General features: G+C 28.7%; 4 protein-coding genes and 1 long non-coding RNA gene across 5 annotated transcripts in view; 2 read left to right on the top strand and 3 right to left on the bottom strand.

Moving 5' to 3' along the window:
* LOC145193671 (uncharacterized) overlaps positions 1–970 on the bottom strand; it is an 18,056-nt gene extending 17,086 nt beyond the window's left edge. The window contains exon 1 of the mRNA XM_090077808.1: positions 840–970. The gene's annotated coding sequence lies outside the window, so the exon portion shown is untranslated. The remainder of the gene's footprint in view (positions 1–839) is intronic.
* Positions 14–18,035, top strand: LOC149891452 (uncharacterized). The gene is made up of 3 exons (XR_016449630.1): positions 14–239; positions 10,565–10,623; positions 17,900–18,035. It is a non-coding gene; the product is annotated as an uncharacterized LOC149891452 (long non-coding RNA).
* LOC145188275 (uncharacterized) lies at positions 3,736–4,784 on the bottom strand. The gene has a single exon (XM_080064859.2). It carries the CDS (start codon positions 4,668–4,670, stop codon positions 3,873–3,875), a length of 798 nt encoding a protein of 265 aa, XP_079920985.2. The 5' UTR covers positions 4,671–4,784; the 3' UTR covers positions 3,736–3,872.
* LOC145189328 (protein lin-32-like) lies at positions 8,626–9,693 on the top strand. Its single transcript, XM_090079526.1, has one exon. It carries the CDS (start codon positions 9,307–9,309, stop codon positions 9,679–9,681), a length of 375 nt encoding a protein of 124 aa, XP_089935652.1. The 5' UTR covers positions 8,626–9,306; the 3' UTR covers positions 9,682–9,693.
* LOC145194527 (galactose-3-O-sulfotransferase 2-like) lies at positions 12,691–14,428 on the bottom strand. Its single transcript, XM_080072193.2, has 2 exons — positions 14,072–14,428; positions 12,691–13,937 (listed from the first exon to the last, which is right to left on the bottom strand). Exons 1-2 carry the CDS (start codon positions 14,236–14,238, stop codon positions 12,845–12,847), a joined length of 1,260 nt encoding a protein of 419 aa, XP_079928319.2. The 5' UTR covers positions 14,239–14,428; the 3' UTR covers positions 12,691–12,844.

The raw sequence follows: 18,035 nt of genomic DNA, 5'->3' as shown, positions 1-18,035 counted from the left end.
AAAATACGAATTTACTTTAAGCACTCAAACAACCCCAGGTGACTTGATTTCCCAAAAGAATAAGAGTCATTAAGAATGGCTTGCAGTTGTTGAGTTAAAAATTACATTTTTAAAGATGTTTGAAGCTTATAAATTCAAAGTGAGAAATGTTTGTTGTGAAAAGCTTTATTTTGCAATGCTAGATTTAATGCTTACAAAGCTCTTCATTAGATATCAAAGATAAAGCTGTCTACCAAAAGGTAAATCTAAGTTACGTTTAAAACTTCTTTTGTCTTGATTAATTGTTTTCTAAAGTGTTCAGTGATTATCAGTACTTTTAATGATTTTTTTTTTAAATGATTTAAAATGGCTTCTTTTATATAATTTTATTTTTGCCAAATTACAAATTAATGATTAAAAACTTTCTGAAATGAAGTCAATGCGAAAACTTTTGCTTTCATTTTTTCCTAAAGAACAAAAAACTTATTTTCTCAAATAATAATAAATCAGCCTAAACGAAGTACACAATATTGGCGTAGGCATATTTAATAGTGTAGTTTAATTGCAACCATTATTTTTGATTGAACAGTAGAAACTTGAGATTTCGTTATTGCGAAATGGAAAAAAAGAAAATAGGTTGTTTACAATTTTCGCAAATAAAACATCGGCTTAATTACCTTTTATCATGAAAAGTGTTGCTGATTAATTTTTCTCTATAAACAGTTTCAGAAACCGTTTTATTATAACTTCGAGAACTATTATCAAAACAGATGAAGTTGTCATATTTTAACTTGAAGTTTTAATCAGAAATAGTAATTTAGAAAAGGTGCTAAAATAATGTAAATGTAAATAAAGCCTACCGTGACTCTCGCTATCGTTAGCTTCGAAAATTAATACTATTTACGGCAATTAATTTTCCCCGCTCAAATTTCTCATAGCAGCACATTGTCCTCCAATATATGATTATCGTAATAGGATGTACGGAATTTTTAACAAAACGCATTGATGCATTGGCATTTAAAACAGGATGGTTAAGGAATTCACTTAGAATAAGAATTAAGTGATAATTATCTGCCTTGTTTCAAGATTAAAAAATGCTGGTCAATAGAATTAACTGTTGTTTAACGTTTTGTTTTCATAAAAAGCTTTCTTCAACTTTAGTGAAAAAAAAATACCACTGTGAAACTTTAAATTAAGATTGCTAGTAAAGAACTGGGTGCTTGTTGCAAAGATTTTCAACTAGTACCAACGCGACATAAAAATTAACAGCTGCACACATGAAAAAGAACAAAGTTGATTAATGATGATAAAAAAAACGGGGCAAGCAAGAGAAGTATTTAAACAAAACGTGATGTACATTGACAACTTCTGACCCAATCCTCGTTGGACGATCTGCCAAGTCAATAGAAGTAATTAAAAGATGAAGGCATCGTTTGTTGAGGAAATCAGTTTAACTCAACTAAATTCATCTTCATGTTCAAAAATATATGACGATATTTTTTTAAAACTAAATTTTTTTAAAAGAATTAAAAATTTACCAACTCAACATTCTCAATCGTATAACTGTGACGTGTAACTGTGAGTATTTTATATAGCAAAAGGGAGAAATGAATCAGATTACCATCTATGTCTAGATGTTAGTATTATATAAAAGGCACTTAACCCTTAAGTATTGGTGACGAAACATGCATGTTTATGATGTACACTAAACTTCTTACATCATACGATATACACAATGTGTTAAGAACAGTCGAACTGTGAGTCATAAAGAACAAAAAATATTGACACCATCTTTGTGACCATCGATTTTTTGGTGACACCATCTTTGTGAAATTATTATGTTAGATAATTGCATCTACAAAAATCAAAGCTTCCCTTTAAGAGAAGAAACAACTGTATTAAAAACGATCATATATATTAAAAAGTACAAACATTTTTTAAAAATTTAGTCTAATAAAGTTTTGATTTTTATGCCTGTACACCTCTGCGGTATAAAGCGTTTTAAATTTGACACTATAACAACTTTGATGTGCTCCGTATACCAATGCTGTGTTATTATGGATGAAAGTTGGTAAATAAAAGACAGTTAGAAATCTGAAACTTTACACTGATTATGGCGCTAGGAATTTTTAAACCTACATTCGTCACCATTATCATCCTCATCATCGTCATCTTTACGCTTTTTAATCCTCTCTTAATTTATCTTCATCGGGTTAACTTTATATGCTTTTCTTCTTTTCTTTTTTTCTTTTTCTTTTCTTTCAATACAATTCATCTTCACCAGTTATTTGTTCCTCGTCGATATATTTCTTCGTTAATTTCTTTTTTCATTAAATTATACAAAGAGCGAAGCCAATTTATTGGAGAATGTAAAAGTTTGGATTTAACGTTTTCATCAAGAACTTACCTTTCTTTTTTTATGTTGATATAATTCTTATTTATTTAAGAACAGCAATTAGAAATTAAATAACCAATGAAAGTATGCTTTTCAATTTGCTATGACGCTTGTTTTACATGTATCATCCTCATCAATTTCTTGCAAAAAATGTTCATCATGATGACTTTTTTTTTTTGCCTTTTATACTGAAAAGGTATTTAAACTCGTTTTTAATTAAACATATCTGTTCCCTTAGGATCAAATGTTAATAATATTTTGTTATAGTACACCCTTAAAGTTGTTTCTTTTAGCCATACAACCGCTGTATAAATCGAAGCGGAATGTAAGTAAATTAAGCATATTAAGCTCTTTCTCTTTAAGTTTTTCCTTCTCTTTTAGTTTTTCTTTATCTTTTAATTTTTACTTAAGTTTAATTTTAAAAAAATAACCCTTGACTCGGTTTATAGGTCAGTTTTATTGTGTAAGCTCATTTTTTCGACTTCTTCTAAATGACTTCAAATCTTTACTTATGTGGCATATATCCTTACATACTTATATTACTTATAATGGCAATTTACGTTATGGTGTCAGAGGAAGCTGTCGAAAAATTCAGCTAAATATTTCTAAATTTGTTATAAACTGAAACTAAAACTAAGAAAATTAAGAAAGATTTACAAGAACGCAGATACACTTGGATGTTTTATTACAAGATTTCCAATCTATCTGCATAAACTATTTTTATATTTTGTTTTTAACACAATTTCTTTTTTCTTTTTCACACAATCGTTTTATTAAAAGTAAGGCTATTAGTTAAAGATATTTTGAAAATTGCATTTTCTAAAAGTCATGTTGAGTACTAATATTATTTTATGATCATCTTTTTAGTCAATTGAAATATTAAAGCATAAATGATTTTTTTGATTTACTTTTGGACATTAGTAACATTCCTTCCTGCAATAAGAATGTAAACAATATTATCTCTACATTTTCCTGTTAGTTTTTGTTAACATAATAATAAGTAGTGATAATGATAATGTACAGCAAGTAAAACACCTATAATTTCATCTCTACTTTACCAAAAACACACAAATGTTTTATTGCTGATCAGGCAATAAAACATATGTGTGTTTTTGATAAAGTAGAGATGAGGGTTCTATAAATAGAAAAGTGTTAAAGTTTTCAAATGTCGAAAATGATTTAAACTGCAGCTACTTTTTAAGATGGGTTCACACTGCTGAAAGAAGTGTTTGGTCTTTAAAACTTAAAAAAACGTCTTTTTAAAAAAATATCCTTTAAAAACTATGGGGAAAAATCAGTAAACAATAAAAGGCTGTTACTTTTTCTATTTTAAAAGTTCTTTATTATTATTATTATTTTTCTTAAAATTTTACAGTGTTAATAAATGTAATAAACCAAACAATTATTCAGAATTACAAAGCACTCTTCCAAAACAATTGAGTGGTACTGTTAGCAACGATACTTTTTATGGAATTTCATTAAGCGCATTATTTATCGATTAATATGGAGTTGGTGTACTAAAAGAAATTGCTGTCACCTCGCGGATAAATTTTTCACTAACTATTTCTTTGCTGCAATGCCAAAGCAATGTCTTACTTTTGAAACCTCCTGGGTAACAAATGGGTTCAAATTGTAGGTGCTGTGCCGTTGCAATACTATGCTGTAAAGAAACACTGCTGCGAAATCTCATGTCAGAAATTTCGGGTTGTTTTCTTTTATTTGAAAGTATACTTTCGATAGAAAAGTTTAAATCCCCTTTTTTATTGGTATAGATGTTATTATTCTCTGAACGTTTCGCATCGAATTTACGTCGATTCTTGCTTTTGGACCACTGACGCTTTCGGTAATCGCCATTTAAAAAACTATCTTTATATTCTGGATGAATTCCCCAATTATTACCACGCCCGTTACGGGCTTTTCCAGCTTTCATGAAACAATCACTCAGAGATAGATTGTGACGAACGCAGTTTCTCCATCCTTGACCTTTTTTCATAATCCCTGGGTAATGTTCTTTTATATATTCATAGAGAGCACAAAGCGGAAGCTTCTGTTCTTTTGAAGAAAGTATTGCTTCTGCTATTATTGCAGTGTATGATGGGAGTGTTTTTTTCTGTTCTTTTTTCACGATTTTACAAAACGGCGACTGTTCGACTGCGAGGCTGGAAGCACAACTTTCTCGGCTTTTATTAATTGTTTTTGCTCTGGTATATGCATCAGTAGACCGATTAATTTCTGTAAAGTCGCAAACCACATTTTTTCCTTTTAATATTTGATCTATTGATACAAATGCAGACATTTTTAAAACAGTTCAAAACATACTTTTCTTCACTTATGCGTTTCAACTAGCAAGTTTCTTCTGAAACCTTGCGTTGCGTTAACAAAACAGTGTAAAAAAGAAATGTGTTTTACGATTTCCTGTCGTGTTTTGCGATTACTGTTCAAACGATTTAGGTATGGACAAACATTTATTAAGTTATCCTGTTCATTATGTGGATACTGTTATATGGGATTATTATTTTGATAAGTTTGTTTATTACTGAACTTTTAAAGTTATTTCCCACGACGAAAACAGCATTTCATCTAGCTCTTTGATTGACAAATTTTATATTATAAAATAAATAGTACTCATGAAAATGATTAAACTGGAGAATTTCGGGTCTGTATAGTTTCTATGGGGATTTTTTTGCGTCCGCTTTTTAATTGATGGTTGAGTTTGATGCTGCATAAAGTTGCATTAATTATTTTTTAAATCCTTCTGTTTAGGTGATCAGTTGAATAAATTAGTATGTTAATTGAAGTCGTGGGAAAATTTATATTTCCAAAAAAGTTAGAGATAAAAAACACTTTTATCAAATTTTAAGGCTGCCATTTTTTATCTCACTTAAAATGCTGAAAGAGCTTAGTAATCAAAAATTATGCAACAAATAAATATAGGAGAAGCTCGTTGATGAAATTTTTCCTTTGCATAAGAAATTCAACATATTCAGATACTTAAACAATAATAAATGTAATAATCAAATAGTAGTAATAATGATAAATCAATTATTACAAGTAACAATAACAAAAATAACAATTAAAAAAAAAGAAAGTGATAAAATAAAGACCATAAAGAAGATGAAGAGTGATAAAAAAAAAAAAAAAATCAAAGTTTTCTATCTTTTTAGGAAACATTTTTTAAAAACAATTCGGAAAAATTTATGATCATAACAAAAAAACTAAATTCCGATAGTTTTTAAAACGAAAAGTTTTTTAAAAGCTTTTAAAAGAAAACTTGTTTATGAACGAAATAAATGAGGTGTTGTCTTAGACATCTGGTTCAGTTGTAAATTAGAGGTTTAACATGCTTATTATTTGTCTTAAAATGAGTTTTAAAAATGTATTTTTCTTACATAGAACTATTATTTTTCAAAATCGTCTTCAAATTAATTCAAACCTCAAAGATATGCCACATGTTTAAATAACTGAGAATAAAAGTGCATAAAAGTTTTTTTAATCTTTTTTGGGGGTTTTTTGGGTGTTTTATAAAACTCTTGCTGCTTATGAAGGCTGGTTATTATCGAACCTTTTCCGTAAAATGTCGTATCATCGCTCATCTGTTAAAATAAATTTCGTGACCCATCGCAACAAGTACGTTATTACCGTACATTTTTTGGATGCCAACTTGACTTTCGATGTCGACAGATTTATTGATAAAAATTTATTTAATAATAAGCATCGGCGTTTGTTTTTCTTTTAACAACGAGAAAAGAACAAATAAAGTACAAACCCCTTTTGAAACTCAGAACAAACTCAATAGCTTTCTGGAAAAATTTTTCGTTCGTCAAAAAACCTTGACACTTTTAAAAGCGATGGGATTTTAATTGAAAAATCTTTCTAGTTTTAAAGGAGCTTGTACTTTAGAAAACCCGTATGGGTTAGGGTTAGAGTTAGGGTTAGGGCGAGGGCTAGGGTTATATCAGAACATGTAGCCTGTAATTCAAACTTGTTCCAAATCTCATTCTTGGCCACCCTTTTTATTCGTTTAAAACGCCGTGGTTTTTGGCTGTGAAAAATTTAAATTTATAAAAAAAAATTTTATTTTTGAAGATTATGCTTATGGATTTTAATTAAAAAGCACACTTTTGAAATTTCTTGGAAGGTTGGAACAGAAATTGTTTTTTGAAATTTCTTAGAGGGCTGGAACAGAATATGTATGTAAGGTATCATAAAATATTTTACGAAAACATAAAATGTCGAAATAAACAGCTTTTTAAAAATTCTTTTCAAATGACTTCATTCGTTGTTAACGGAAAAACAAAACTTAGATGCTTTTTTTACAATGCTAAGCAGTCTATATTGAGAATATGGTTTTTAAAAACTTAATAAATATTATCTTTTATTCAAAGTTATTCCAAAAATTCAGTTTATATAAAAATGTCTTCCAATTTGGTTTTTTTAGCCTTCATTTAAACTCTTCACAAATATTTACCCATTATATATATATATATATATATATATATATATATATATATATATATAAGAAAAACATTTCATTTAAGAAATAAAAAAAATTTAATCAAGTGAAAAGTATTGAAATGAGAAGTTTTCATCAAACTGTCAAAATCTTGCTTACATTACAATTTAAATAAATTTTTTTTTAAATCGCAAGATAGGTTCGAAAACTTACCAGATTAACGAAAAACTGCACGAACTTCAAACAGGTATTTCAGTAATGTATTTTTTCTATTCTATTATCCTACGGACAGTAAGTAGCGACCCTGTCGTTTCAAGTCCTCTTTCATTTAAAATAGATTTTCCTATTTTGTAAAAAAAAAAAATTTGAATTTTTAAACTAATTTAATTCAACTTTCTTAATGAAAAAAAAAAAACTTCGATAAATGTGGAAAAAGTGTACTGTCATATCACTTAAAGTGGCTTAAAGTAACATTTCTAGTTTTTGAATTAGAACTGTATTCAAAAATATAAGCGTTCATCAAGGCAGCTTTTTTGGACGTGTTTTGCCATGCTTTTCTGGAAAACTAGAAAATTTATTCTTTACAAATTTTAGTCAATATAACTTGGTTTACTTATCTAATTATTTTTGCATTTAGTATTTGCGTCTCTATCATGTACTCCTTTTGATAGTTGGTATAATACGCATGCGCTATGTTATCTATTTTTACATACATAGCCAAATACGATGTTTATTTTAAAAAAGCATGTAAAAAGTGTAAATTACCTAAAACGAATATTTTTCTACAAAAACAGTTTTAAATTTGATTCTATGAAACGTATCTCTTAATTTTTAATAATAATAATAATCGTTATTTATTAAAAAGTAATTTTTTGATAGTGTAAACTATCCCTCGTTACTTATATTCTTATTCCCTGGTGTACGCAATGAGTGATTTCTCTGTTTGATGCAGAATTTTTTGATTGTGGAATTAATGATGGTACGTCTTAGTGTACGTGAGAAATATTTGATTTCTCTGTTTGATGCAGATAAATTCTTACGTTACGAAATTATGGATGGTTGTAAAGCTACATGTTTAAAAATCATGTTCATAGATTATTTAGGGCCGTTGTTGTTTTATAACAGCATTTAGGGCCGTTGTTGTTTTATAACAGCATGAAAATATTTTCTCCACTCAATGAAAATTAGAAACAAAAAATTTTAGTTTTTAATGAATGTATGACGCATTCATATCTTGAGGTAATAATCATGATTTTTAGGGAACAGTTTTTATGACAAGGGATATGTATTTCGTTTTTAACCTTAACGCCATTTCACTACTTTTCATGAGTTGAATTTTCTTCTAATTCCACTCGCATTTTAAGAATTACATTTTCAAAAGCGATATGTAGCACGCGAGCAGCGCACGCCCATTCTTTCATTACATTTATTAAGGTTATCAATTTTTTTCTCATAAATATTTTATCTCACGTAGTTGGACGAAATAATATAACACGATTCTCAAAACTGATAAACTCTTCACAATGAAAATAAAAAACGATTACAGCGATGTCATTGAAAATACGGAACGCGTTTTTAAAATACAAAGGTCGCGAGCCACGCACGAGTTACTCAATTCCAAAGTTTAATATTTAAAGTTTAATATTTTGCAAGAAAATATCAGATTTTTTTTTTTTTTTTTTTGGTTTAGCATAATTTTTTCTCGACTAAAAAATTAAAAAAGCTTCTTTTTAAAAAAACTTTGCATTAAGCTTCTTCCAACAAAATTATGATCCTGAATATATTCATTTGTACTTTAATAAACCTCAGGTTTCCATCTGTAAAAGGAAGGTCTTTTTGACAACCCTAGTTCTATTGCAAACATTTCAGAGTTCAGTAAGTGTTCTCGATCCTCAACTCACCTTCTGTGCATTATGGAAACTATGCAATCATTTATTAACGCTATCGTTATTGATTGAAAACTCCTTTTATCATCTCGTTTTTAATTCGTCATCCAATGCAAACGAAACATCGGCTAGAGATCGCAACTAAAATTTTAATAATTAATACACACAAGACCAGACTTGATACACCATTTTTTTTCTAAATACTACAAAATTAATACGACTTTTGAGAGACAACTGTGACCAGAACAAAAGAATGAGCTCTATGCAGTTTAAAATGAGTTCAATCAAATACTTTTTAACGTTTTTTCCATTCCATTGATATTAAGTGAGCTCATGCGAGCAACATGTTCGTGTGGACGACAATTTTTTTCAGCGAAAAATTCCTCAAATTCTTTTCTAAAGCACGTTTTTGTAATTTTTCACACAAAAAAATTTGTGTTCGTTTTTTTTATTTCGACACGTTTTAAAGTGGCAACTTTAAAAAAAACTTTGTTAATGAAGAAACTTTTGTTAGAAATGCTTGGTTAGTATAAATAGGCCAACAAAACACGAACGTGCATCGTGAGTTCATAAGCAAACATTGAAACGTAACCATGTACGCTGCATTTCACCAACAATATTTGTCAATGCCTTTTTTCGAACCGTTTATTGATCCGTTTGACACAAGTTTCTCCGAACAAAGCTGCAACTTGGAAGCAACTATTTTAAAAGAGGGTACAAAAGAAACTAAGAGAGAGCGTGACGTATCGCCACAAACAAAGAAAAAGCGGCAAATGAGACGCAACGAACGGGAAAGAGCTCGACAAAATCGAATTAATAAAGCGTTTGATATTTTAAGAAAAACAATTCCAGACTATCTTACGCCGTGCAAAAGTGGACAAAAACTGACACAAATAGAAACATTGCGTCTTGCAAAATACTACATAGCAAGTCTTAGAGAACTTCTTGATCAAGAAAGATCCACTTAATGATATCATATATATATATATATATATATATATATATATATATATATATATATATATATATATATATATATATATATATATATATATATATATATATATATATATATATATATATATATACATATATATATAAATTTATGTAGATAAAATATTTAAAATTATGTAGATAGATGGAGATTTTGCATTGGTTTTGTAAATTTTAAAAAAATAATTTAAACTTATATTTAATAAATATTGAAATGAAAAATTGTTAATATTGCGAATTACAGCTTTGTTTTAAAAGAAATTTATTTATCTTTAAAATTTATGTTTCTTTCATTGGTTTAAAAACAATAACCGATCAACCAATCCTCTTATATTGGTAAATAAATAGTACGTCACTGACCAACATTTAGCGCTAACTGAACGCGTAAGGTATGGTCAATATCAGACACTGCTGTTAAGTACTTTGATGAATGTTTAGTAAAAGTGGGTTAGTCCATCGTTCGAAAGAATTCTTTTAAACGTGCATACCATGTTTTTTGATGTAAATTGCAAAGTATCATCTGAAAAGTAACGATGTTTAAGAGGTTGACCATATACGATAGATGATGACACATGATAGACAATGACACTCGATAATGACACACGATAATGACACACGATATAGCACACGATAATAAAACACGAAAGATGGCAAGTTTGTTGAGATAATTGGGGAACTCCTGAAAGAAATTATTTTGATTTAGAATTCAAAATTAATTTTATTATTTTTTTCCATTTCGCGAGAATGTTTTTTTTGGAAGTTTTAAATTTCTATTTGGTTTTTAAATAAATATATATATTTTTTCATTATTAATATTATCATTTTTTCATTATTATGACTATATTATCGATGGTTTAGAATTAAAATATCGTAACTCCAATTTTGGTGAAAAATGACTTATACTGAAATATACCAAGGTTAGTTAATATTTGTTTATTTATTTAGGGTCTAAATATTGCATTTCCTAAACATTTTTTTTCCTCTATCTTTTACAAGATATTCACTTGTTCAAGAATATTGTAAATCTAATCTTCTAAGGTTTGCAAGTTTTAAATTACAGTTTTCTCAATACAACGATTTATGGAGATATAATAGTTGAACTTTAAGGAGATATAAAAGTTTGACTTTATGGAGATATAATAGTTTCATTATCTGCTGCTGATTGCAATTAAAAGTGCAATTTACGTTTTTGAACATGTTGAGCTCGTAAAGTGGAATAAGAATTCTAATGCTAATTTTAAAGTTGACGACGATCTTCGATGCTATTATCCGATCTTAGATGTTATCATTTAATCTTATTTGAGCATAAGATCCATCTTCATCGTCGCTAAGCGTAAAAAGTATTTACTTTTAATGTCTGTACCAATGTTGGGATTTCTGATGCACACTGTTTCAATTTTTCTAAATACTTGATGCCTTATGTCTGGTTATGTCTGGTAATTTATGTTTTGCACATGGCTTTAAGTGTAATGAAAAGAAACTATAGGTTTTTTACTTTGATAAAAATTATTTTAGTGGAATATTAAAAGAGTATACCTGCTATCTTCAAATTTACATTTTAAATTTATTTGCATTGGTCAAAAGCAATCAACATCCTTGGGGAAAAAAGCAATTAACATCCTTGGGGAAAAAAGCAATCAACATCCTTGGGGAAAAAAAGCAATCAACATCCTTGGAGAAAAAAAGCAATCAACATCCTTGGAGAAAAAAAGCAATCAACATCCTTGGAGAAAAAAGAGAAAACAAAGAACGTGTAAAACAAAAGAGCAAACGTCCCACGTCATCCGTTTACACATTTCTCTCGTGCTGTATGGGATGTTGGTCCTTAAATTGTACTGCTTGGTTTGAACAGTTTGAAAAATATCAAAAAACCGTGTGGAACAGATGCAGAAAAAAACAAATTAATTAGGTCTATCATAATTATTTAAAATTCTTCTATAATTTTTACTCGCTTTTAAATAAATTGAAATAAACAGTAAATTACAAACACAGGTGCATTATTCCAATCATCGTGGAGTAGTTAAGGTGACTTTCTTGTCAGAGCCATAGTTGGATCAGATTCTAATTACCGTATATACTCGCGTATAAGTCGAGAAATTTTGGACGAAATATTTACTCTAAAACAGCAATTCAATAAACATTTTTTAATAAAAAAATAAGAAATACGAAAAAAAAATTTCTAGGAATAAATTTGTTTTTTTTCTAACCCGCATATAAGTCGAATTGCTGTTTTAGAGTAAATATTTCGTCCAAAATTTCTCGACTTATACGCGAGTATATACGGTATTTCTAACTTGCGAAATACTGTTTAGATTATTCTTTTTTCCAGACCAAAAAGTTTTTTTACTTACATTAAATAACAAGTGTGAACAAATCCAAAAAATCTCGACCATCAAAAGAAAAAAAAGATGGTCACAATCTTCAGGTATTTTCTTACAGTTTTAAATGTACCCCCTCTGGAACGATGGACTTATAATATATTTAACGTATAAATAGAGAAAGATTCGTTATAATTTCGCTAGCCAGATATGCATTAGCCATTTAACATTCATAATGTGGTAATAGACCTTTATCCAGTCACGTAAAATACACCTTAGAATCCATAAGGTAAAGTAACTATTTTTATCATTACCTTGTGAGAATGAAATCTGAAAGATGAAGTTTTTTCACAAAGAAGATTTTCTCCTTTTAAATTCAGTTTCTGAACTTTTTGTAGGTTTTTTTGGGGTGTAAAATTAATTTACTAAAGACTTCGTTCCCAGAAAATCAACCAACGACTGATTATTGTGAGAATGAGTTTGTGAAATATATAAATATTCATAGGTGAAAATATTATAGTAAATGAAAGGATTATTTGCAGCTGTTCTCTAATTTTTTTCTTCAGGTTTTTTTTTCTTAAACTATTGCTGATTTTTTTTTTTCTTAAAATGTTGTAGGCTTTAGAGCTTTTTTTAAAATTTGTACTTAAAAGTCAAATTTTATAGAATATTTTATTTTCTTCAATACTTTTTTTATTTTATAAATTCATTTTCCAAAGATATAAAAAATCTCCAAAAAAATTATAGTTAAATATTTTTCATTATTTGTGAAAAAGATAAATAAAAATAATGATATAAAAAGAGATAAAAAAATGTATATTTATAGCAAGTTAAAGCGAAGTTGATTTGAGAGCCATATCAGGGAATCGAAAAGGTTTTCTTTCTTATATTTCCTTTCCATGTTATTGATCTGAAGCTGCCGCAAATGTTTTACGTATTTAATTTCGTCCCACGTCATCCGTTTACACATTTCTCTCGTGCTGTATGGGATGTTGGTCCTTAATTTGTACTGCTTGGTTTGGACAGTTTGGAAAAGTTCTGCTGAAACCTGGTTCATTTGCTGCAAGCATAGGTCAGACATTATTTGATTTTTTGCTTTAAGCAAATGTACTTCATCCCAAAAATCTTTTCCTAAGCTTTTTAAGGCTGTCCAAAAGGTCCGATTGAAATGTTTGTATAATTGAGTATCTGCGTGACTCCAGTGCATAATTTTTTTCTGGAGTGTCTTCGATACTACTCGCTTTAATTCGTTTGATCTCTGCTTTAAACGGAAAAATACAACATCGTCAATTTCCCAACACAAAAGTCTTTTTAGCAAAATTAGCGATTCCTCAAAATATTCGGTGATCATAACAAGGTCGAATTGAGAATCTAGTTGTTCGATACTGGTCCGTATCTTTTTCTGGTTGTTAAAGTCTTTTGATTCCAAACCCAAGTCATAAAACATACCGTTTCTAATCAGTTTTAAACGATCACTGTTGATCCTTAAATCTTGTGTCAGAACATAGTTTACCAAAACTTGTTCCGGGTTTTTAAAAAACTCTTCTAAAGGATCAGTGGAGTTTTGCATCCCTAAGATTTTATCAAGAGTCATGTAAGAAAAACTTGATTCGAACTGAGCAATTGGATTGCGAAGGATAGTTATATATACTGTATCATTCGGCATGATTTCTTGAATAACGTCGCGATTGTACCTTGCATGATTGTTAAGAATGTTCGGCGTACTTCCGTTCAAAGGGAAAAAGGAATCTCTGCGAAAAAACCATGGCCAATCGAGACGGTTCTCTCCTAATTTCGGAAGAATAAAAGTCAATTGGTTTGATTCACCAAATCTATTTAATATATTTGTGATAGTAGATCCTCCGGTTTTATGTGTCTTTAAGAAAACGATGTTTTTCTTTGGTTTGCAATATCTAAGGTTGATTCATAATATTATCAAAATAAATTAAAAAAAAAAAAAATTAACATCTAATTTAATGTTACTAAATAAAATAATTATGTAAATAGTTTTATTAACTATTAAAAGCACTTCAAGGTTTTGTATTACCTTTTACTCAGAGACTTTTGCTTTTCGTACAAAAAATCATTGTTTGTCTTGGCGACGCGTATTAAGGATGGTTGAAAATTCGATAAAACTCTTGCAGTGAGGATTACAACAACAATGTTAATTGCGACTACAAAACATAAGTACTTGGTTTTTGAAAACGACCTCATAATTTTGAGTTATTTCGTTTAATTCCGGCTCATTATGGTACAGGCTCCTCCATTTAGAATTTTGTTCAAACCAAATCACCTTTTTAAAACATTTTCAAAAATAGTAAAGGTTATTTTTAACGACACATTTTTTCTTTGTAATCATGCTAAAGTGATGACTTATACAGAATGAAGAGCTGAAGAAGGTCGCGCGTGAAACTTTGTTTTACGTCGACTAAAAAAACTTCGAAGAAGAAGATCTTGTCAGAGGATTGAAATCGAGTGGATTGAAATCGATTGGATAAAAACTGAAATTCGACTAAATAAAAACCTCTTTTTTTTTTTTTATTTCACAGAAAAGTTCAACTAAGAAAAGTTTCGTTTTATGAAACACAACTTAAAAACAAGATTTAAAAAAAAAACAAAAACACATTACGATTTGAAAACTTTAGAAAGATATGAGTTTTTAGAACCTCGTCATCAATTTTTACGACGTACAACCGAAAACTTTAAACTTTTTGGCAGGGAAAATTTCTTAATTGATATTGTCGAGCGGGTCCAACGAAACAATTTACCGATGAAAAATACCAACGGTTGAAAATAACCCCGTTGTTTGAAAAGTAAATGTTTTAACATATACGTTATCCCGCTAAACTAACTCTTCAAACCTTATCACACCTCCAAACTTTATCTTATCTCCAAACCCTATCATATCTCCACCTAACCCTAAATATTTAACTTTAACTGCCCTGATATGTATATATATATATATATATATATATATATATATATATATATATATATATATATATATATATATATATATATATATATATATATATATATCAGTTGTTTAAAGTTTTATATTTTATTGACAGCTAAAGATTTTGGATCATGATGGATAACAGAAGAATAAACCAAAGTTGTATTTTTTAAACAGCAAAAAAGATAAAATCATGACGCACTGTAAAAGTGCGTCATACTAATGTCTATGACAACGTAATTAAAAATGTACCATAACAAACTTAAAATAAACGTTAGAGATTAAAATAGCTTTTGTGGTAATCAAATTTACAGACTGATTTTAATGAGTTTTAATGATAAACAGTAATCTAATAACAGTAAATTAAAATGCTGAATTTGTTAAAATGCCGACTTTGCTTGAAGCTGCAGTTCGTAACAAATTTTTTCTCAAACAGAAAATGTAAAGTTATGTGTTGACTAACCTAACAAAAGTCATCCTATTTTTTCCCCATGTTAGAAAAAGTTTGCCTTACCCCCAAGACAAACCATCCTCTCGTTTTTTGCTTTTGTTATTTTTGTGATATATATTTTTTAGATTTTAGCTAAAAACTAATCGAGTTTTATTAAAACTTTTCTTTTTTTAGAAGGTTTTCTATGTGAAAAAGTTGCGTCACGATGATTTGTCACAAGACATTTCATTACAATATTATTAATATACTGCAGTTTAAAGTTAAACTTTGACAAATTCTGAGTAAAATCGTTTTGTATCGTAATGTCCCAGTATGAACACAACTGAATACAGAAATCAAAAAGAAATTAAGGTGGTATCAGGGTAAAGGCAAATTTTTAACAAAAAATTGAAAACTATTAATAGACTTTAGCTTTTTTCTATTAATAATAAAAAAAAAATTGAAGCAGTACCCAAAAAAAAAATTTTATGATGACGTCATTAATTATGCGCATATTTGTGTTATTTTACCCCCAAAACTGCCTATTCTTTCATCTAATATAACAAACTCAAAAAGTATCAAAACTGTTTGAAATTTTGAACATGAATTCTTTAATATATTTATAATGTTGTCTATGAAATAGAATTTTTTAAAACATTTTTAATTTTACCAGGTTGACATTTGAACTTTAAAATATAAAAATTAAGGGAAGATTGGGACCCAAAGCTTGATAAAAATGAGTCTTAAAAAAAAATTAAAAAATTTTGCTTCATAGACAACATTCCTAATATGTTCATCTTTAAACCTGCAAATTTTCAGCCCATTATCTATTTTCTATAAAAAGTTTTTTTTTCTGGAAAATTGAGATTTTGCGAGAAAAAAAAAGTTGCAGAAAAGCTAAAATAAGTTTTAAAAAGTTATATATTCTAATTATATGGTAACACAAACTATTTAATAATGACCATAACCATATGTCTCTCCCTCTTCTAACTTATCTTTATCATTATACCCTTTTCTCATGGCTCTGAGCGTTTTACGTCTTTTTTTAACACAGTCTTCTGTAATATGATCCGATTGTTTAACACAATGAATATCTTTATTTTGACTTCCCTCAGTAGTATAAAAACCACAATTTACACCTAGTTTAGTAAACACAGGAAGTAGTCCTGTAGCACCATTATTATAGTTAATAGCAGCAGAAGCTACAGCCATTTTTAAAGTACTATTCCCAACATAAACTTGTTTCAGACATTTTTTCCAAATAATATTCAATGCTGTATGTAATATTCAATGCTATATTACCGTTATTTCTTGTAACTTTTCCTCTAAAAATCTTTCTTTTTTTACATTTAGAGGACTTATATCTGCTTGCAGAACCCATTTATGAATAAAAACACTAAAAAATCTTTAATTATAACACAATTTAAACTGAAGGAAGACTGATAAAAAAGCAACTACAGTCCTTCAGGAGCTCTACTTTGAGAACAATTTTAGTGGTTTCAACGTACAGCTTAAAGCTTTAAATAATATTTAAGGAGAAGCCAAACGTCTTGAGCATTGTTTAGTAAAAATTTAAAGTTAATCGCTTTTTTGGTTAAGGAGATGTTGGAGAAAAAGCGTTGCTAAGGTCGTTGCTATGAAGCAAGAACCAAACTGCTCTTTAAAAAAAGGGCAAATTTGATTAAAATTAAGAAGATTTTTGACTTTTTGCAAAACGCACATTGAAATAGGTAGATGTAAGAATTCAAAACATTAATATTGGTATTTTTCAAAATTTTATCAAAAATAGCCTTTTTTTTACCCTGGTACCACCTTAAATAAAGAGAAAATACGAAATTCTTACCAATAATTTGTTGAAGTAACTTTGAATTAAACTTTTTTAGTAAAATGTTATATCACAATTAAACTGGAGTTTTTTAAAAAAAGTTATTTTTATTGGTTAATGTGCGAAATGTCTCTAAGCCGAAATACCCTTGCCGCCGAAAAATGCATTATCAGCCAAGCTAAATAACAGCCGTTGGGTTAAATCTTTAAATAACTTATTAAACCATTACGAGAAAACCATTCTGAGAGGCAGAGGCTTAAATTCTGCTGTTTAAATAAAAAGTCAGATGGCAAATTGAAAAGTTTTATTCAAAAACTTTTATTAGTAAATGATTAATTTATATCTTCGATAGCTTCAAACAATTACTTTATTAAAGTATATGATACTTTAATACTTTATTAAAGTATATGATAGCTTCAAACAATTACTTTATTAAAGTATATGATACTTTAAAGTATATGATACTTGAAAGTATATGATATTACTTTATTAAAGTATATGATACAAGTATTAAAGTCGCGAGTTACCTTGTTGCAAGAAACATTACTTTTTTTAAAGGGGTGCATTTATTTTAATCCCTTTTATACCCATTTTTTATTTAATAGCAAGATTAAATTCTAAACTACTTTGCAAATATCTGTTCTTATTCCCACCTTTCCGGCAGCAAACGAACCCTGCGTCATCGTTTGAGGCGATCTACGAGTCAATCCAATTTTTCCCTTCATCGTAAGAGCCGAAATGCTGATCAGTCAGGCCGGAAAAGATGGTAATCAGAAGAAGCAATATCAGGAGAGTACGGC

The sequence above is a fragment of the Hydra viridissima genome, unplaced genomic scaffold, assembly GCF_058129835.1.
Source record: "Hydra viridissima isolate aposymbiotic clone 2 unplaced genomic scaffold, HvirCarnegie_v1 scaffold_2, whole genome shotgun sequence".
NCBI lineage: Eukaryota > Metazoa > Cnidaria > Hydrozoa > Anthoathecata > Hydridae > Hydra > Hydra viridissima.
Note: the sequence above shows the minus strand (reverse complement) of the source record. Positions and strands in the feature narration are given on the sequence as shown.

Coding starts and splice junctions, on each gene's coding strand:
- LOC145194527 (XM_080072193.2), bottom strand. CDS start 14,238: ATGAGGTCGTTTTCAAAAACCAAGTACTTATGTTTTGTAGTCGCAATT. Junction 13,938..14,071: donor CAAAAGTCTCTGAGTAAAAG/GTAATACAAAAC, acceptor AATCAACCTTAG/ATATTGCAAACCAAAGAAAA.
- LOC145188275 (XM_080064859.2), bottom strand. CDS start 4,670: ATGTCTGCATTTGTATCAATAGATCAAATATTAAAAGGAAAAAATGTG.
- LOC145189328 (XM_090079526.1), top strand. CDS start 9,307: ATGTACGCTGCATTTCACCAACAATATTTGTCAATGCCTTTTTTCGAA.